At 35.2% G+C, this 22,909-nt stretch overlaps 1 protein-coding gene across 3 annotated transcripts in view; it reads right to left on the bottom strand.

Moving 5' to 3' along the window:
* The window catches only part of LOC106873251 (gamma-aminobutyric acid receptor subunit alpha-5), a 649,257-nt gene that overhangs the window by 78,534 nt on the left and 547,814 nt on the right, over positions 1 to 22,909 (bottom strand). For all 3 annotated transcript variants that reach the window (XM_089357609.1, XM_052970713.2, XM_052970714.2), the window contains one exon: positions 5,867 to 6,019. In XM_089357609.1, the coding sequence (XP_089213735.1) occupies positions 5,867 to 6,019 (153 nt within the window). The remainder of the gene's footprint in view (positions 1 to 5,866; positions 6,020 to 22,909) is intronic.

A 22,909-nucleotide genomic window follows, 5' to 3' on the forward strand; every position in this document is an offset into this window, starting at 1 on the left:
GCAGGAACATTATTAAAGCATACAAATACTAGAGATATGCCCGTATTCATATACTCTACTCCGTTTCTAAAATGGACAAAGGTCGAGCTACAGAACCTGGAGAGAAATAATAAAAAAGCTTTTCACAGCGCATTGCAACCTAAAAATAATACCGATCAATTCTACCTACCAAGAAATAGAGGTGGCCGAAGATGGTTTAACGCAGAAGGCCACGTTAATACCACTCAAAAGTTATGTTCTGCAGAGTAATCAAAGATTACTATCAGCAGACAGATATGCAAAAATTGCCCGAAACCCTTGGAGAATTCAGAGAGAAAAGACCCACAGAGCAAACAGGTGGAAAGAAATAGAAATACATTGCCAATTAATGAAACAAACCGAAAATATCGGACTTAAATATCACTGGCTCTGGTCGATGGACGGGAACTTAAAATGAGAAAGAGAAACGCTAATTAGAGCTGTTCAGGTACAAGCCCTAACAACAAACCTGATAAATGCAAATATAGCAAATCTCAGTCAGACAACAAATAAGGGAATCTGCAGGAAACGTTACTAATGAATCAATCCCCTTTTGAGCGTTTGCAGCGTACTAGCACAATAAAAGTATAAAGAATGATGTGACTGTGTAGGCCAAAGTGCGCATTGGGATGTTAGCCATGTGTATAGTTTGAAAACAGAAAAGTGGTATGAACACGAATCAGAGGTTTTGATAGAAAATGAGAATTACAAGATCTTGTGCGATTTCCCCATAAAGATTGACCATACTATTGATGCAAGAAGACTGGATTTAAACATAGAGGACAAAATAAACAAGCAATGCTAGCTCAGAGATTTTATAAGGTCACAGATTTGGTAATTCCCTATAGCAGCTGATAACATCGTCATGGTCATCGTCACTCCCCACCCCACCACCACCAATACCACCATTACCGTCATCATTATCATGATCATATACTAAACAAATAGTACAACATCGAATTCAGCACCAAAACAGGAATCACTGAATCTAAAACTGAGATTAGCACAGAAGTGGGCATTAACACAACGCCTTGGAATTTACAGTATGCATACAATAAATATGATGCCTGTTCTTCATCTTAGTAATAGACACAATATATTTTTTAAACTAATATCAAACGCGCAAACCTAATAAGAAAATTAAGTATCATTACATAATATAGAGTACAAATTAAAAATAAATCCAGCAAGTATTTTAGGCCAGCCATGAACAATAGAAATATATCTCTCCAGCTCAACATTCCTATAAGATACCCTAGCGTGATGTGTAGCGATATGATAGAGTGTCAGAAATTCTGTATAAAAATATGAGCTTCGTAAACCAGAATGTAAATCTGATTGACATCTATACACATAGAAAAATTCACAGATGAATGGACCGAAGCATGCTGTATACTATTTTGCATACATACTGCAATGCCTATACTAAACACACCAATAAAGCAATCGCTAATTTAATGCTTTACCCGCTAGAAGAAATAGCCAACTCTCCAACAAAGTAATAACATGTAGTATTCGGAAATGATATATTGATTGATGAAATCTTGGAATATCTTCGGTCAAAGGATAGTAGGAATTAGGTCTCACAGTAACAATGACAAATTCGATAAAAATGCTCTCGATTTATAAAAGGCAGATATGAGATCCAAGAAAGCGTAAGTAAAGGTGTAAGAAAACTACGCTTTAAAAATATGCTTAAATATATATAGATTGACACAAAAAGAAACAATTTATATATAAATCATATGCAAAAACCAAAAACCTAAGATCGCACATAGAAACGTTAATCTTTCATAAACCTATGAAAGTAGCGCAGCCAAACTCGTCATATTCTATTGTAAGCTATTACATCAGAAAGAAATAGTAGCAGAAAGCGAAACATTGAAACTTGAAACATAACAATGGAAATTAAACAATGAAATTAATTTCTCAGACAAAAAATAAATCATTCAAAGTATAATCAATAGAGTCAAATCAAAAGAAGGAAATGATTTTTGGATGGTGACCACAATAAAATACTCGAGAGAATGCTCCACCGTAATGAGATAAAAATAACCCTTGACCCAGTACATAGCAAAAAACGAACACCAGACACCCAGGGAATTATGTAGTGAACCAGGAGTCGCTCAAATTGAAAAAATATTTCATATGAAAATTGATAAAAATGGATTGAAGCATATATCACTGCACTTGGGATAATAAAATACCTATGGGGAATAATATTTAAATACAAGTGGGTACTCCGACAAATTGAATAGTCAGAAGTGTTCACTAATGCCAGTAGGCTATAAATGTAATTTATACAGAAGCTATGGTAGTGTAGGCGAAAACTTTATGGCAATATACACCACAACACAACCTCCCTAAATATACTGGTCAGAAAAAAATTCACATTATAGAAGGAAAAGATCAGACCTATTCTTAAACAGAGATATAGGAATGAAAGAGAATATTATGAAAAATAATCAGACATTCAAAAGAACTACAAAACCAAGAAAAATGAATATCGATTTCTATCATTGTTACAGAGGTCGCGAAATACTTAGAGTGGGAAAATCAGAAAACGTAGCATAGGAAGTTAATTCATGAGAAAGCATTGAAGGAAAATATAGCAGCTAGGTGAAAACATACAATGGAGAAGAAAATGAAAGAGCTAAAATATACAATAGACACAAATAGTCCAGTATAAGTTGCTCATAATTTATCAGCCCAATCAACATTTAGCAGCTAGTTACAGCATTCATGAAATCGTAATAATTGTATTCGTAACACTGTTAGCTACAATACTTTATGAACACCCGGGTAGATTTAACGTCAAAAAGTTAAAATATCTTATGAAAGAACTGAGGCATATAAAATTGATACGATAGAGCACAGAGAAATATGTAATCTAACATTAAACATCTAATCCCGTCGCTAAGGAAAACGCTGTGTAAATGATATAGAAGTCGTCCATATCGCTATAGCAGAACATTCACTGTTCTCCGACAAGGAAAGCACATATTTACACGCCGTCTTAAAATTAACGTAGGACATATAATATTCGACTTGCAAAGAGAAAAGATATGGAATGAAACGGAAAAAATTCAAATAAGCAAAACTGGTCTTAAAAATACAAATGTAAAGGGATTTGTTTTCAGGCATCAGGTTTGAATGTATTTAGGGAAGCATTGAAATTTTTAGAAAAGATGTGAACAATGTGTTTGTATAAAAAAGGTTATACGAGTAAAATTTAAAAATAGAAAAGGCGATATTTCATCTGTTTCGTTCTTTTTAATCATATTTTCCGTGGGTGTCTGAGTGAAGCCATTCCGGTAATAATCATTGCATTTTCTTACAAACATTACGCTTCAGATAATATTACATGATGCACTATTTGAAAAGCAGGCACATAACTATTGGAGAGCGACTCGGGTGCTATTCCTGGTAGTTCGTCTGATCACATAGAGACTCTGTCATAAGCTCGCCGGATATCATTTTTATGAGGCATGATTTGCTGAAAACTTACAAATATATTTGTTAAAACCTTCGCCATACATGAAGTGGAATAGAATGTGTTACATAATAATTAGTATGGTACAGAATTATTAAGTTGGAAAATTAGCAAATATTAACCAAGTTCCAGATTCGTAAAATCGACGACATTTTGTTTATAGGCAGTTTTTTTTCTGTAATCATTGAAGTATCTAGTAATCAGTGTAGATATCACAAGCTGGTATCTCTTCTATGAGGAAATATGCCGCTGCGATATCTATAATATCACTTGTTTGATGATGAAAAATAATCTCATATAGCAATTCATGAAGCAATTTTATATTAAAGTACATATTTTGCAAAAAGTTATTTCAACGGCTTTTGCTGTACATTGTTTATGAGAAACCTTTGCTTTCATGTCAATAAAATTGCATTATAAAGTATTTTATTATCGAGTATAATCTTCTCTTTAGAAGTTGCGACGAGTTTGATGTTATTTATGTATTCATAGATAACGCCAAAAATTGAAAAACGATGTAACGAATAGTACAAAAAAACAGTATTAAATTCAGAAACATGACTTTAAAGTTACATATCTCTCGCGGACCAATGGCTTGCAATTCGGACACAAATGTGTGATTTAGAAAACAAATTTCTCATAAATTCATAATTTGTAAAGTGCACTTTAAGTTTGCTACAGCAATTCATATGTTGTCACTGTTTATCGCAACTCGCTCATCTGCTAAATTTTTCAATAATTTTCAGCATTTCTGTTTACGTGTATGGGCCATAATTTCCGCCACTTCCTGCCTGTACTTACCTGTTAAATATTTCTTATATGGTGTATTACATATAATATTTGACACCCCCGCCTACACATATACATGTCTGTGTGTTTGTGTGTACATGTGTTTCTTTATTGCTCACAAGGGGCTAAACATAGAGGGGACAAACAAGGACAGACAAAGGGATTAAGTCGATTACATCGACCCCAGTGCGTAACTGGTACTTTATTTATCGAACCCCAAAGGATGAAAGGCAAAGTTGGCCTCGGCGGAATTTGAACTCAGAACGTAACGGCAGACGAAATACCGCTAAGCATTTCGCCTGGTATGCTAACGTTTCTGCCAGCTCGCCGTACATGTGTTTCTCTATGCCTGTAAGTGTACGTATGCATATAATTATCTGTACGTGTATTTGCGTGTGCAAGACTATATGAATATGTGAGTTTGTGTGTGTGTGTGTGTGCGTGTGTGTGTGTGTGCGTGTGTGTGTGTGTTGCACCTATGTGTCGTCTATTTTTAATTATTTGAACACTTCCTATAAAGGAGGAGTTGGTTTCTGGCGAACATACACCACTCTTTTGCTAGAATGTTAATAAAAAAATACAATACAACATTTTACATTTCGTTTATATATTGTATTTCTCTTGCACCCGTTAGCTGATTCATTTCTTGTTCTGAAAACCGTAACTTTTCCGGTTTATCACTTAGGCGTTTATTAAGGTAACGAAACGCACCATATATTATTTGTATAAACGAGGATTTGTAATCTAGAAGCTGAAGTTGTTTAGTTTAAACCTATTTTTGTATGGTAAATAGGTAAACATATTTTACTATGGTTTTCGACGTGATATTCACAGCAGCAGATTGTTACACTGTGTTACGGTATATATAATTTCTTGTTCGTCCAAAACAACTATATTTGCCCCGTATTTTGTATTTGGTAGAAATTTTATGGTAATTCTCCACTTACGTATGTATACGTCAATGTAGGAGCACTCCGTCGGTTACGACGACGAGGGTCCCAACTGATACGATCAACGGAACAGCCTGCTCGTGAACTTAACGTGCAAGTGACTGAGCAATCTACAGACTCGTGTACCTCCAACGTAGTTCTCAGCATGACATATAGCGTGACAAGGCCGGCTCTTTGAAATACAGGTACTACTCATTTAGTGGACTGGAACAACGCGAAATAAAGTGTTTTGCTCAAGGACACAACGCGTCGCCGGGGATCGAAGTCACGACCTTAGGATCGTGAGCCCAATGCTCCAACCACTAAGCCACGCGCCTTCATAAGTCAATGTATAACACAATTTATCGTGCCAGTTTAAAAAATGCAGTTATTTCCTATATGGTGTATTACATATAATATTTAACTCCCCCACCCACACACATATATGACTGTGTGTACATGTGTTTGTCTATGTGTGTAAGTGTATGCATGCATGTAATTATATGCATGTGTGTTTGCGTGTGCAAGACTACACGAATGTGTGTGTGTGTGTGTGTGTGTGTGTGTGTGTGTGTTGCCAGTTACGGTTTCAACAATATAGTTCGTAATATAAAATCGAAAGACTAAATAAACTTACCAAGTAGTACTCTGGCAGGGGCTGCGTCTCTGTTGATCCAAAATGATATCCAGGATAGTGCCACAATTAGGTAACAAGGTAAATAAGTTTGTAGAATGAAAAATCCGAGATTTCTGGTAAAGTAAAACGATACACCGAGGATCGAATAGTAAGCTGGAATAAGAGAAACAAACATGAAATTAATAGTTAGTAATATGGACATTTCATATACAGCGCAGTCTGACCTCAATTTCTCCCCACGCCTGTCTCTCTCTCTCTCCGTATATGTATAAACGTAAATTCATAATATATGTAATACTTACGCGTATCGAAACAGACGTGGACTCGTATATATACACGTATATACATACATACATACATACTCACATACACACAAACACACACATACACACACACACACACACACACACACGCACACAGTTATATATATATATATATATATATATATATATATATATATATATATATATATATATATATATGTTCACGAAGAAATGTGCCAGAAATTAGACGTGTTTTATTGTATAGATAATTCTTCCTTTTTGTAGATTTCTATCTATTATCGCATACCCTTCTAACTTATGTTTAGTTTAAACATTTTCGTCGGCTCACTATGGAATCAAATCGTCTGTAATTCAAATATAACTTTGGCAGTAGGACGTTTGAAAAATGGAAATCTAATTTGGTTTCAGAGGATAACAAATAAAAAAAACGTGTATCAGGTTCAAAATATTAACAAGTACGAATTAAAATTTCGATTTTCTCTATTCCTCCTATTTAAAATCAATACGATGGCCTTTCTATGATCCTCTTCTTGTAACAATTCTTCATTCTCTCTGTGGTTGTTACTCACTTTTAGTTATTCTATGTGTTTTGAGAACGGAATAAAATTTATCTTCAGCATTATATGAACGAATGGAACTAATATATATATATATATATATATATATATATATATATATATATATATATATATATATATATATATATATATATATATATATATGTGTGTGTGTGTGTGTGTGTGTGTGTGTGTGTGTATATGTGTGAGTCTATGTATGTGTGTGTGTCTCTGTGTACGAATATTCTTTTAAATATTTTTAACTCACTTTCTTTTCATACATATAGCAATGAGAAATAATAGAGTGGATTCAGTGAAGTTTTCACATAAGATTATAATTCATTTTCCAGTGAAATTTTCACTTGAGAACATACGTTAATTTTACAGTGAAATACTCTAGATATTTGCCATTCCGATATTTATTTGCTGTTAAACGGTATTTGTTATGCAATCGCATTCAGGTTGAGTGTTGCTTAGTGTTTTTCTTTTTTCTTTTTTATTAATTATAGCATGACATTTGTGAACCTGCTTCCCGAGGAAGCCCAGTTGAATATAACAACACTTGTTTTCGAAAATGCCATATCCACAAAAAATGAAAAATGGTATATATTTCATCAATGCCAGGATTTTCCACTTTTTTGTTACATATAAACTATGGAGAATTGAACTATATTATTTTTCAATTTCTGTATTTAATATATTTGTGTGTAGATCGCTCTATTATTCCGATATCGAATTCGCTTCTAGATAATATTCTGTCGTACCATGTGGCAGCAGTACTCATTATTTCCTTGTATGATGATACATGAGAAAAATGTATACTATTAGGTCGTCAAATATGAAATATGTAATGAGGTATATGGTAAAATTTGACAGCTGCTCATTTTGCGCCATCATTATATTTTGACAATCTTCATTTTTTGTTAGAAAGCTGACACATCTATTTCTTTATTCTAACTAACTTTATGCTTTATAAATTATTCATAAATCGTATTTTGCTATTTTTGTTTAGAGATGGATAAGCCGAAAATTCGTACAGTTTTGAAATATGAGTTCGTTCGTGGAAATACAGCATCACAGACAGCTCGGAATATTAATGGAGTATTTCATCCCAATGTTATTTCACAGCAGACAGTATCTAATTGACTTATAAAATTTTCTGGTGGTAGCGTTGACCTCACAAATGAGCAAGGCTGTCGACTAGAACCAAAGGTGGATAATGACATTGACTCACCTAGCTCAAATCAGTAAAGGGAAAAGTAGGTTAAGTGGGTTCCACATGAACTCAATGAGAATCAGAAACAGCAACACTCGGAAGCCTGAATTATGCTACTTTCACATTACAAAAACTAATCATGTTTGAATCGAATTGTAACATGCGATGAGAAATAGATCCAATACAAAAACCGTAAACGTTCAGAGCAATGGTTGGCCAAAAAACGAAATTCATCGAAAGAAGCTGATGGTGTTTGTTTGGTGGTCTGGTGCAGGTGTGATTCATTATAATTTCATTGAACCTGGCTCATCAATCACGGCCGAAGTATGCTGCAGCCGACTGCACTAGTGATGCAGAAACTTACAAAAAAAAAAAAGCCTAGATTATTCAACAGATCCACTCCTATTTTATTGCAAAACAACGCCAGGCCACATCATTTCTTCCTTTGACTTTCGTTAGATATGACATTTGTCTATGCATAGTTTTCATCTACAATATGTATTCTTTTACGATTTATATTTATGAGGATATTTTGATTCATACGATTGAATGTTAATTGGTGTTTTTCTAATATAGATCGAGTTATGTCTATATATATTACAGATTTAGTTCCGTCTATCATATGTATACAGGTCTAAGGCACTGGGTTCTACTCTGTGTAATTTTTCCAGTTCAGTATTTTAAAGATTACTCACGAAACAAGGATACGCTACTATAAGTGATAGTTCTATATCTTCAGATTCTATTCTATCATTGTAAATTTTCTTATTTGTGTATGGTATAATTTTCTCATGAAAGTATTAGCTTTTCGGAAAAAAAAATCTAGAATCAATACATGACTACATGAAATAGGTATACTCTAGTACATATCTCGAGTGCATGTCTCTCCTACTATAAAAGTCACTTACATATGCTACACACATAACCCACATCAACACCCGCACACATGCAAGTGATTATATTCTTTCTCACTCTTATTTTTAGACTTATTTATGGAAATATAAATGCTTTGAGCTGATCACAGCAAATAGAACAAATTTAAATATGCTGCTTTTTTTAAATAAGATTTTCGATTTTTATCAAATATATCTCAAAGAACATGTGTTATTGTGTACATTCCCAACGAAGATGCAACAATCTAAGCTTTTCTATAGATGAAGCACAGTAATGTATTAGAATTCTGAGTGAAAAGTATATGCCTCAAATCGAGATTGAATGTAGGACGTGGAATCCTTTTGCCTGGAGCTAATATTTACATAATATGAATAACCGATATAATGTTGCTTTTGCTCATGATGATGGTGATGAGAATAAAACAACAACAAAAGCAACAGTAATAATACCAATATTAATAGCAATATCAATAATAACAATTACGAATAAATAACAGCTATGTAACATATGGAATCTGAAAAAAATCATAAACTGATGTAAAGCAAGCGATTCGTTTTGTATTTCTGTGATATACGAAAAAGTTAAAAGCACATGTAATATAAACTTTGACAATGTTAATAGATTTGCAATTGAAATGTATAATTCAAGAAGCTAATGAAAGGACACATTAGTGTTTCTTTATAATGCTGTTCTGAAATCCATCACTTTTATCGTTATCTAAATATGAATAGCTATGATAAATCAGAAAATATGTTCCTTCACTTGGAAAATGTTTCGATAAATAAAAAAAAAGTACTTCCATTGTGCAGTTGTATTTGAAGCAAAGAATTTAAAAATAACAATCCATCATACAAATACGTCAATAACATCAATGGAATCGTCTGCCCGGTTTTCATTGACCTGTTTGTAATATTCTCACAGGATATTTTCACCTGCTAAAAGGTATTCAACAGTTAACCTAAGGTCATGTTGTTGGCGCTCGCAATGATATATGCATGTTTGAAAGGCATCATTATAGCATAAAGAGAGTGTGAGTGAAGGAAAATCAAACAAATGGAATGAATGAAAGGTATTGAGAAATAGAATGAAAGAAAATATAATGAGATGTGTGTTAATGCATATCTGACATTTGTATATCATTCGATATATTTATATGGGAGGAAAGGTTCATTTTGTAAAAAAATACAATACACAGATATCTGTAAAGTAAAATCATTTACGAAGAATATACCTCAGGTATATATCTTTATTTACCATATTTCAAGAAAAATCTCCATACTAACACACACATCGAACATTCTAAACACAACGTACATGCATGCAAATGTACACAGATACGGTAATATATATATATGTATATGTATATATATATATATATATATATATATTTATATATATATATATATATATATATATATATATGTGTGTGTGTGTGTGTGTGTGTGTGTGTGTGTGTGTGTGTGTGTGCGTGTGTGTGTGAGTGTGTGTGTGTGTTTGTGTTTATGTATACATATATATATGCATATATATATATATATATATATATATATATATATATATATATATATATATATATATATACACACAAGCACATATATATCATTAATTATATAAAACCTGAATGTTATGCCAAGCTCATCCACAGTTATTGGTTAGATTATGTCATCACACAAAGGAAATGCTCTTGTTACATGATATACATCAGGAATCCCATAGTACGTTTTGTGTCCATTTAAAATGATAAGTGTTGAACGCGCAATGAACGATATTCTTTACTGAAAATCGCTACGATTGTTTCGACATAGCACATTAGTGAGAGGCTGTGTAATTATCAGCTATCTGTATGAAATGGCAGTAGGATCTAACGAAGGTCTTATTCACTTCAAAGGGAGCAACTTATGCCTTTGATGGATGATAATGAATATTAATGTGTGTGCGCCCGCGTGGGCACATATTCACACGCATGCGCACATGCACAGACATGCATCCGAAAAGGCATATACATACATCCGTATATGGCAGGGCAGGTATTAATAGGTCGCTTCGACAATGAATTTCAGTTGATATGCTAAAACTAAAGTACGCATTTGTAAAGCATAATCATCAAGTGCTTTCTGATACACATGTTTTCCAATTTTATAGGTGAAAGTTCATTATATATATTCCCTTGCTCCCGCCCACGCTGCCGCACTTACCCTTACCTCTTCAACACCACCCTCCTCACCAGCACCCATCACCGACCCTATCGCATCACCGACTCCTTCACCTGCACTTCTACCAACATCATCTATTACCTCTCCTGCTCTCTCTGCCATTCTCTGTATATCGGACAAACGGGGCGACGCCTGACCGACCGATTCGCGGAACACCTCCGAGACATCAACGTTGGCAATGACACCCCGGTGTCACGCCACTTCCGTTCTGCCGGCCACTCCTTGCAGCAACACCTGTCTGTGCTTGAATTATCCATGCACAGGGGCCATCCGGACTCCCGTTTGCGCCGTGAACAGGGATTAAACTTCTCTCTTCGCTCCTTTGCGCCACATGGGCTCAACTCCCCTCCACTCTTCATCTAACCCCCTCCTCCTGCCTCTCTCCCCCACCCTCCCTCCTACCACCCTCCCTCCTACCACCCTCCCTCCTACCACCCTCCCTCCTACCACCCTCCCTCCTACCACCCTCCCTCCTACCACCCTCCCTCCTACCACCCTCCCCCTGCTCCGACTCCTACTTCGTTGTACGTCTCTTCACCTCTCTTCACTCCTACCTCTCTTCACTCCTACTTCTCTTCACTCCTACTTCTCTTCACTCCTACTTCTCTTCCTACTTCTCTTCATTCCTACTTCTCTTCACTCCTACTTCTCTTCCCACTTCTCTTCCTACTTCTCTTCCTACTTCTCTTCACTCCCACTTCTCTTCACCCCTACTCTTTCTCTTCTCTCTCTTACTCACTCTCACTCTCTTCTCTCGTACTCCTCCTCTCTCACTCGTACTCTCTACACTCTTACTCTCTTACTCTCTCACCCTCTTCTCTCTTTCCCTCTCTCTCTTTCCCTCTCTCTCACTCTCTTCTCTCTTTCCCTCTCTCTCACTCTCTTCTCTCTTTCCCTCTCTCTCACTCTCTTCTCTCTTTCCCTCTCTCTCACTCTCTCTCACTCTTACTCTCTACACTCTTACGCTCTTACTCTCTCACCCTTACTCTCTCACTCTCTTCTCTCTTTCCCTCTCTCTCACTCTCTTCTCTCACTCTCTTTCTCTTCCTCTCTTTCTCCCCCCCCCCATACCCACTTTCCCCCTCTCTTACATCCACCTTCCCCTTCATCCTCCTCTTCCTCTCTTCCTCTCTTCCTCTCTTCCTCTCTTTCTCTCCCCTACCATCCCCACTTTCCCCCTCTCTTACATCCACCTTCCCCTTCCCCCTTCATCGTCAACACCCCGTCATAAGATCATCCCGCCACACCCCAACACACTCCTACCCTACCTTCCCACTCCACCCCATCCAATTCCTTACACCCACCCCCTACCCACATACCCCTACCTCTACCCCACCCTCAGCCTAACCCACACTCCACCCATGCCTTCCCCACCTCCCAACACCCTCACATCACATCACACCAATACCCTCGCATCACACCACGCACACACTACAACTGACCAACTCCTTCCTCCCTTCCCCATTTTCACACTACATACGTCATGATCACCAGCATTCTATCTCCCACACACGCAGCCCCTCGTTCTTCGATCACCGTTTGTTATCTCCCCCTTTTCTTAGCTCTCGTGAAAAAAGAATTTCTAACTTCCGGTAAGCCATTATTATGATTGACCGTTGACTGAACCCTATTCATTTTTTTTCTCCGTGTTTTTCTCCTTGTCTCCGTATTCTTTCTGTTGAAGAGCGTAGCTCGAAACGTCAAAGACTTTCCGTATTCCCGAGCGTCATACTAATACATCCTTTTGTTATTTACACCACCTGTCCTTGTCTGTTGTTGTTTTTCGTACATTCTCCTCTCTCTCTCTCTCTCTCTCTCTCTCTCTCTATATATATATATATATATATATATATATATATATATGTATGCATATATGTATGGGTGTGTGTATATATATACACACACACACACACATATATATATATATATATATATATATATATATATATATATATATATATATATATATACATATATACATATATATTTATGAATGTATGTATATACATGTGTGTGTACGCGACGTGCCTATGCGTTCCTGCGTGTGTATAGTTTGTGTGTGTGAATGTGTGTACAGTCTGGATTTTAGATGAAAAAAAGTAAACTAATTAAGACCAATAGGTACTGTAGAGGGAAGAGAAAGAACAAAATCCTGCCTTCGGTGGAAACTGTGGTCTGAGTGGCTTCTGAGTGTGCACGAACAATCCGAACACAGATGTTGTAGCGAATTGCAGGATAGATAGTTAGATAGATCGATCGATCGATCGATCGATCGATAGATAGATAGAAAGATACCTTTCTTAGCCACACAGGGCCCAACACAGAAGGGATAACATACAATGTAGAGCTTTTCTCTTCGAAAGAAAAAATAAGAAAATAGAAATAAAAGGAGGAAAAATTCCGATCAAAAGGCATAGTGTAAAAAAAGAAAATCCGATCAAAACGGAGCGTGTATCACAGAACAAAGTAGACATGTAAAACGAGCGTCTGCTGAACGGCTTTGTCGCTCGGACCGCATTTCGGTCATTTTGGTCCGGTATATGTCGATCCGTACCTGTGGAGCTTATCCCGAACAAGCAATGGATCCCGATAGCACTGTCAGATCAAGAATCTCTGGTAATTGTCCATAGGTCCCGGACAGAAACTTGTCTTGAACTGGCGGGTCAGATGTTCCGCGTCGATGCCGAGATTCTCCCCGAGAATGTCCTCGCACTTCCCCTTCACTAATCCTCTATAACACGCCTTCGTGGAATAGAAGTCGCACAAGTTTGATCCTGGACAGCAGAGTTGCTTGAGAGCAAAGCGGCACTGTTTAATCCACAACTGCAGTTCGGCCAAAGAGACGAGCTGCGGGAAAGCGCGCCTCATAAACGGCGACCACACTTATTCACTGTCGTCTATAAAGCGCCGGAAATGTCGCAGTCTCAGCGCATGTCTGCGCATCATCAACCACAGCATGCGCAGTCCTCCATTTAGCGGGTGCTGACAGCAAATGAATCGCCTAACCATCGGAACGCTTCCCTTCCACAAAAAAAAAAACCCGAAGAAAGTGCGTTCCAGTTTGATGGATTGTTTGATAGATAGATAGATAGATAGATAGATAGATAGATAGATAGATATATGTAGATAGATAGATAGATAGACAGACAGATATTGTATTGAAATTATGTACTCTTGGGATTAGAATGTCGTTCCGACCAGCTAACTCGAAATGTTTCGATTATAATAGTTTATAATCGTTCCAGATATGATAATTTATATGTACTACTAATATTATATGATGCATACTATTTTCTCCTGCATTTTATGTAAATGACAATGATTTACTATTGTTAGAGATATTTGAGAAAGAGGTGTCGTCCCTGAAGAATACATTTTTACTGCTTTACAAACGAAATTTCATATTTTGAATCTCATGAATTGTGGACAGCATATATCTAACATGGCTTTCATTAAATGGCATTACATTGTGCTCATCATATTTCCTGCGATAAATAATACTTATATAACTACTATTCGATTGGTCATCAAAATATGATTTCTCATCAAATATCACATATTCTTTGTATAGATATATGTTTGTTTTATTTTATGGGTTATTTATTTAATAGCTACTACAAGATAACTTTATGAACAGTATAAGTTCAACTACATTACGTATTAAGACTTTCCTTTAATTTACATTTAGATATTTCATTTGTGCTTGCAAGGGTAAATAAGAGTTCAACTGGTAAAAAAAAATTGCGTGCTGCTGCCAATGTTTACATACTAACAGGAGAGCTAAAAAATGGTTTGGAAGCATACCATATCTGATAATTGTTAATTTTACAGTTATACAGCTTTTATATCTTTTCACCAGTCCTTTAACAATGAATGATGCATAACGCGATAAATAAATTTTATCGGCATTTTTTTTTACACACCATTGTAAATCGTTTCAAGCGTCTCTAATTATGCTTTTTAGAATAAAAGCAAACGTTTATCAGATATTAGCTACTGTATACAATGTAGATTGATGCTATTAATTGACACAACATTTGCAAATGAGTTCTTTATATTTTACCATAAAGTATTTGCTACGGAAATAATTAAAGTATATTATATCTTTGATGTGAAAGCTTTGATGTCAGATGTTACATTTAATTTCAGGAACAAAGAACAACATTTAAGCGGACAGTAGGTGTACGTGACAGAGTTCTAGTAGAAAAAGCGCATAGTTTTCCGATTAATTAGTAACCCATAAATCAAGTCTCATGTATACTGTAGCACTAATTTGTCTACTAGATGCTTTTAATTTGCTCCAGTTTTCTTTCTCTTAATATATATATCCAGTAGATTATCTATAACATATGTATATATAACACATACACGCGCGCACACGCACACACACACACTTACACAGTGGACTGAAGGTAGTAGAATACCACTGCTAGAAACAGCAGCTGAAGGGCTCTATTGCTGCTATCAACGCACATATAATTATATACATACACGCAGGCAGGGACTGGAATTTGGCGACTGAGATATCCCTTTACCATACGGTTTCAGCTTTAGGCCGAAGCATCCTCATATAGGCAGCAGAATTCGTTACTGATCGGAGAGCCGAGCTACGAGCATATAAGTATTGTCCATAAAAAAAAAAAAAATTATGGATGATTTAGCGAATCGATAATGCGTACAAAAATAATTAAACTTCACCAGCAATACAACACTTTAGCTCTTATTTCTATCTGTGTAGGTGTTCTAAGACCCTCAGTCGTATTTCATGACCGTATTGTCTTCCTTTTCTTGGTGAAATTTAATTATTTGTATACAAATTGGCGATTATACAATTATATATATTTTTTCTCTTATGCTGACTTAGGAGTAGAATTTGAAGTAATTGCCTAGAATGAGTTATTTGTGCGTGTCGTATTATTTCCGATCCTGTATCTGAAAATAAAGATTACTGGTGCAATAAAGACATGATATAAAAGTTGAGGCGATATTATCCTCTATACTTGTTGTAGTGTCAAAATATTCAAAAAAGCAAACATGCACACTTGCAGAGTTAGGATGTCCTATGTTAGTGGTTATTAACTGAAGGCTACATGACATGGTGCATAACATTTCCTCCCGTTTTTCTTTTACTTTTGCACCAATTAAACGGCAGACATGCTGAAGTATCGCTTTGCAAAAGTTTAGCCGAGTGAATCGACATCAAACTTTATTTTCCTTTTCGGTCTCCTGCCGAACTGTTAAGTCATGAATAGGTAAAATCAGATACAAACAGACACACATAGAACATACACACGCACAAACACATACACACACACTCACACGCACACACGTATACATACACACACATGCAGATATATATGTGTGTGTGCATACATATATACATACATATATGTATGTATATGCATATGTGTTTGTGTGTGCGAAATAAACTAGAATCAACAATAAAACGAATTTGCTTATTGGTAAATGCCCATTCTTCGTCGAAATCTCTCTGACTACGATGAAAGCTTAAAGACCGTTAATAAGCAAGACTTTGATTCCTGCCGCACAGGGAAGTAAAAACATCAGCGTTTCAACAGACAATATATTGACAGCGTGTTTGCCGACGGAAAGCAAGTAGTAAAAATCTGCCTTTCTATCTATCATGACCTCTCACTCTTTTGTCTCGTCTACCCTTTTGATGCACCCTTCTCGAATCGAATAATAGAATGCAAAGAAACAAACACGCCTGCATTTTCTTACTATGGATGAAAGTAAGCTATAAAAAAACGCTTTTCCCTGCCTTTCTCTCTCTTCACCTGTCACTCGTTCTTTTTATTTTCTTTTTCATGCACTCTCCGAAAAATGAGCAGGAAACCAATTATAGCACTGTTTCTCGCTAAGCAAGCAGGAGCTTTCTCTAGTTACGTGTGCTAAATGTTATCGATTGTTTTCAATTTATACGAAGAAATGAAAAAATGGGAAATAAGACAAAATATATCATGAGCATACTGAAGATAACGAAATCTTTCAATAATTAATTTTATATTACGTAAAAATTATTTATCCTAGAGAAATAGTAAGACTTGCAGCGCATGCGTTGCATACAGAAACCGTTCGTCCCTGAAACATACCCGCAGCCAAACGTCCCATTCACATGCATGCACGTACACACACAAACACACATACATACACACACACACACACACATACACACACACACACACACACACACACACAAACACACACGCAGACATATCTACAACGAGCTTCTTTCATCTTCCATCTGCCAGAGCAATTCAAATGCCTCTGGCCGACCCCAAGCTGTAGTATCGGACACTTGCCCAGGATGCCATCGAGTGGAACTGAAACCGGAAACATGTGGCTGGGAACCAAATGATTTACTATGTAGCCATGTCCACGCTGTTAAGCATACCAACATTAGGTTTATCTTGATAATGCCGTATATATAAAATATCCTAAATTAGGAGTGTCAAGCATCTTGTAGATGACACAAAACTTTCAGTGATAGTCTTTTGTCATACTGAAGGAGAAACCCTATATTGAATGCTATTATTACAGATGCCTGATGAATCACAATAGCCGTCACTAATTATGATGTCTTTTCTTTTGAGAGAACATATATATTTTGTTCGGTTTTACAAGTGTGTATGTGCCGCGGAACGATGTAGCTATCAACACTTGATTACAGCAGTCATTGCCTCGGTGATATTAAAATGTTATCGCATCTTGTATATACTAAGTTTATGAGTTGATGATGGATATAAACACCTATCAACAGAGAGGTACTTATAAATTGGTAATCCTAACAGGCGGCTATTAAGCTAAAATAGATTAAGAAACAATGATTTAACAGATAACGAGCTATAAAGTTACCTCACTCTGAACACTCTCCTTGCAAGAAATGTGCTTAATCTACTGTAATAGTTGTCTCCAAAGAAACAGTACATCGGATAAAGATACTGGCTGTGTTATATACTCACCGCGCACACCACCTCAATCATCAAAAGTTTCATTTACTAACAATAGTTGCAATGGTGTTTCATTCAAGATGAATGGCATTTTACATTTCCAGTGCCCTAATATCTCAGTAGTCAAAACGCCATTCTTAACTACCAAGTCTCAGGGCGTGGTTTTAGGTTGTTTGAATACGAATGTAATAATAAGATGGGGTTTCACAATGCTTGAATATGTTTAGCAAGGCAGGCTTATGTGATGCAGCTGCCAGAATGAACAACAACACCGAATAAATCATACGTATATGTGGTCTATAAGCATATATACTATATATGCATATTATTTGTGTGTATGTATATATATACATATATATATATATATATATATATATATATATATATATATATATATATATATATATATATATATATATATATATATAGAGAGAGAGAGAGAGAGAGAGAGAGAGAGAGAGAGAGAGAGAGAGAGAGAGAGAGAGAGAGAGAGAGAGAGAGAAATTAAGGTAGTCAGAAATCTGGATGTTTGTACATTTACAGATTTTTATTAATGTCAAATCTGTAAATGTACAAACATCCAGATTTCTGAGTACCTTAATTTTTTTCTATATAATTTCTGTACATCACCTCCAAGCCTTCAAATATATATATATATATATATATATATATATATATATATATATATATATATATATATATGCATACATATGCATGTCTATTTATATGCATATATGTATTCGGGAGTAAGAACATCAATATGAAAGAAGGGGGTAAAAATATTACTCCACTACCAGAGGTAGAGTAATATGCCTTATTAATAAAGCTGCAAAGATATCACAGAAGCTGTTACTGTTACAAAATATATACATATGTATATATGTAGTTGTATATATATATATGTATGTGTGTGTGTGTGTGTGTGTGTGTGTGTGTGTGTGTGTGTGTGTATACATATATACATCTAGTATTTATATAAGCTTAAAGCTTATAGCGATCGCCGTGCAATGACTAATATAGTTCTTAAATTCAGCAGAAGACAGGAAAGCTAATTCACAGGTGTAATGGTAAGACACTTAGTAGCGTTACCAAAGGGCTGTGGGTTTGATTCCTACGCGGTTAGAACAGCCTCATTTTTCTCTCTCAAGGGGTTATATGCCCCATTTTGGGATTATTTTTCTTTGTCATTGCACGGTGATCGCTATAACCTTTAAGATTATATAAATACTATTAATTGTATTTACAGGATTGTAAAATCCGGCGAAATATAACAAAACCATTCGCACCGAAATATATATATATATATATATATATATATATATATATATATATATATATATATATATATATATATGTGTGTGTGTGTGTGTGTACATGTAAAATTATATTTTTGTGTATATGTGTTTTACGTAATATATAAACCATGAGTATTTACATTGAAATAGTTTATACTTTCTATTAAGTTTCATTATATTTTGTCTTGTGACGCATGAATACATCTGCTGTTTACATCAATGGATAATTTGAACATAAATCAAAAACTTCTCTGATTGTGTAATATTATGAAACATCTATAAAGCAACATAATTTTTCGTAACATCTCGTTTAAGTCAATAGCCATTTCAGTAGATTTAGTAAAGCGAGTAATAGTATTAACGATGTCACTTTCATTAGTTACAACTTCTTTAATGTATAATTAAAAATAAATCGTGCTTTTCCACCATTAACAATTGCCATCGCACCCTCACTTACAAGTAATTAAGTGATAGCACCTATAAAAATTCATTAACGATAATAGCAGTAATTAAAAAATTGCAATAATTACAGTTATTTTTAGTATTATCATTTAAAATAATGACATTATTATTATGAGTAAAACTTCCAATGCTGCATGTTTGCTTCTACTATCAATGATGATGAAGATAGTGATGATGATGATGATGATGATGATGATGATGATGATGATGATGATGGTGATTATGATGATAGTTTTGATTCCAGCATCGTAAAAAAAGAGGACAACATTTGAAAGCGGGAGAATTTGGAGCCTTACACAAATGGCTGGAGGAGACTCAAATAGTTTGTGGGATAGAGGTCCTGCAAATAGTTTGCCCCTAAGAGACAGCAACGATTGAAATGAGGTTTCTAAGCACTGGAAAGACTGCCGAAAGCTTACGGATACCTTAGGTCACAGGAATTAACCTGGAACCACATAAATCCTACCAGGTATAAGACCAAACATGAGGTTTGTTTCTATAATGATAACGATCTGATGCAGTAAAAGGCACTGGGTTGCGTAGCCTCTGATCTTAACTGCCTGGAGATGTTATCATGAACATTGTTTTGTCTTGGTATAGAAGATAGTCTACAGAAAATATTATGCCCAATACCTCAGATTTACTTGTCAGTTGTTTAACCCATTTGAGTATATCCCTTAGTTGCTGACGATATGTGCGTCTCCGATCACGTGCATCAGTAGTTGGGGAGCCATATAGTCATGTGTTGAGAATAATTCTTTGGGGTTTTTAATAATTCACCTTTTGAAAGATGGGTCTTTCGTTCAACAAGCTTAAACAACACATATTCAAGGACCTTTTGAGCTGGTTGAGATACTGGACCTGAAAACAATAGTGCAAATATCGGTGTGATGCAAGTGCTTGGTATACCCTTATCAGACGAGTAGTCATGACGGGTATCCTAGGTTTCGTATATTTTACACCACTGTCACTTAGATGGCATGCACTGGTTTTTCACTTAATAATAATAATAATAATAATAATAATAATAATAATAATAATAATAATGATAAAATAATGATGATGATGATGATGATGATGATGATGATGATGATGATGATGATGATGATGATGATGATGATGATGATGATGATGATGATGATGATGATGATGATGATAATAATAATAATAATAATAATAATAATAATAATAATCGAATCGGTTGAAACACACGAAGAAAGCCGGCGTCATCAAAACTGAAAATTGTGTAACTATAGAAAATTTTAAAAAAAGAAATGAAGAAAAAAATGAGAAAAGGAAAAAGCATGGAAGGGAAAAGAACGTACCGTCAGTTGGCAAGAGATGTGAACGCCAAGACAAATATAGAGGACCTGTGACTATGGATGAGAAGTCGTGACCTAAAGATAGAAACAAAGGCACTCATATGCGCAGCTGAGGAACAAGCGTGAAAAACCAATTATATGAAGTGCAGAATCGACAACACTACGGATAGCAACAAATGCAGAATGTGTGGTGAGTGTGGTGAAACGGTATGGCACATCGTTAGCGAGTTCCCGAAATTGGCACAACGTGAATACAAACGAAGCCATGACACTGTGAAAAGAATTATCCATTGGGAGCTCTGGAAATCATGGCCTACAAGAGAAAAGAGGTGGTATGAACAAACCCCAGAAGGATTCATCTAAAATGAGAATTGCAGAATCCTGTGGGATGAATGATCCAGTGCGATAACCTGATCAGACATAGAAAACCGGACACTGTCGTAATGAATAAAAAAGAAAGAACATGTATGATAATCGACATAACGTGTTCCGGTGACAAGAGGATCAATGTGAAAGGGGAAGAAAAAAGTGAACAACTATGACGATTTAAAGTGGGAAATACGAAGGTTGTGGTCAAAGAAGAGAGTAGATGCGATACCAATATTAAGTGGTGTACTTGTAAGTATCAGCAATCAACTAAAAACACAGCTGAAAAAGATTGGTGCAAGCGTGAAGGTAGGACAACTACAAAATCAGCATTGCTTGGAACTGCAAGAATTCTTCGGAGGGTTTTTGAAGCATGACTAGTAAACAAGTGTCACTTTACTCTGCTGGCTGTGGTCAGCTGACACTTTACATCGTACCCCAAAATATAAGCTTTCAGTTTTAATAATAACAATAATAATAATAATAATAATAATAATAATAATAATAATAATAATAATAATAATAATAATAATAATAATAATAATAATATGATAAAAAGTTACTGAAACCTATTTGAAAATGATATCAGGCTTACCATCCCTACAGGAAGTGCAAAGAATCGTGTTAAATGCAACGACTCATGTACTGAGAAGAGCATTATCGCTGTGAAAACAACATCAATTCATGATTTTTTTTTATTTATTAATTTTTTTTTAAAATACATATTTTGCCTGTGAATTTGCGTATGCAAACTGGGAATGCATACAATGAGTTTCACTGCCGTAGGTGTACGGATAATACTCGGCGAGAAATGGAAGAAAATTTGAAGAAAGAAGAAAAAAACAACAACGTAATAATAATAATAATAATAATAATAATAATAATAATAATAATAATAATAATAATAATAATAATAATAATAATAATAATACGTAAAATACTCTCTATGTGATCTCAAATTTTAAAGCAAACACATAATGTTCTTATGGTTTCTTAAACATTCACTTGAACAAAACTGTACAAATCCAAATATATGGTACCCTAGGCATAATACCTACATGAACATCTAACTTGTTGTCTCTTGAGGTCTCTGGGTGAGACTTGGATCCAACTTGTACAAATGCAAAACAAAAGTCAAACATAAAATAATAATAATAATAATAATAATAATAATAATAATAATAATAGGTATAGAGAAGAGTTATTTACTTGTAAAATGATTGACACAATCCATCACTAAAGTAAACATTTATGACGAAGAGCTGACGTAATCCATCACCAAGGCAAACATTAATAATGAAAACCGTGATTCGAAAGTAACAAATATTTATTTGTAGTTGAACTATATTTCGGCATCTCGCGCACCTTCCACAGGTTCAAAATAAACATGTCAGTCTAATTCATTTTTAAAGTTTATATAGGACTGAAGTAACTCAACAGAAGTTATATAGGTCTAGAGAAGA

The sequence above is a fragment of the Octopus bimaculoides genome, chromosome 9 (genome assembly GCF_046866305.1).
Source record: "Octopus bimaculoides isolate indiv1 chromosome 9, ASM4686630v1, whole genome shotgun sequence".
NCBI classification, from domain to species: domain Eukaryota; kingdom Metazoa; phylum Mollusca; class Cephalopoda; order Octopoda; family Octopodidae; genus Octopus; species Octopus bimaculoides.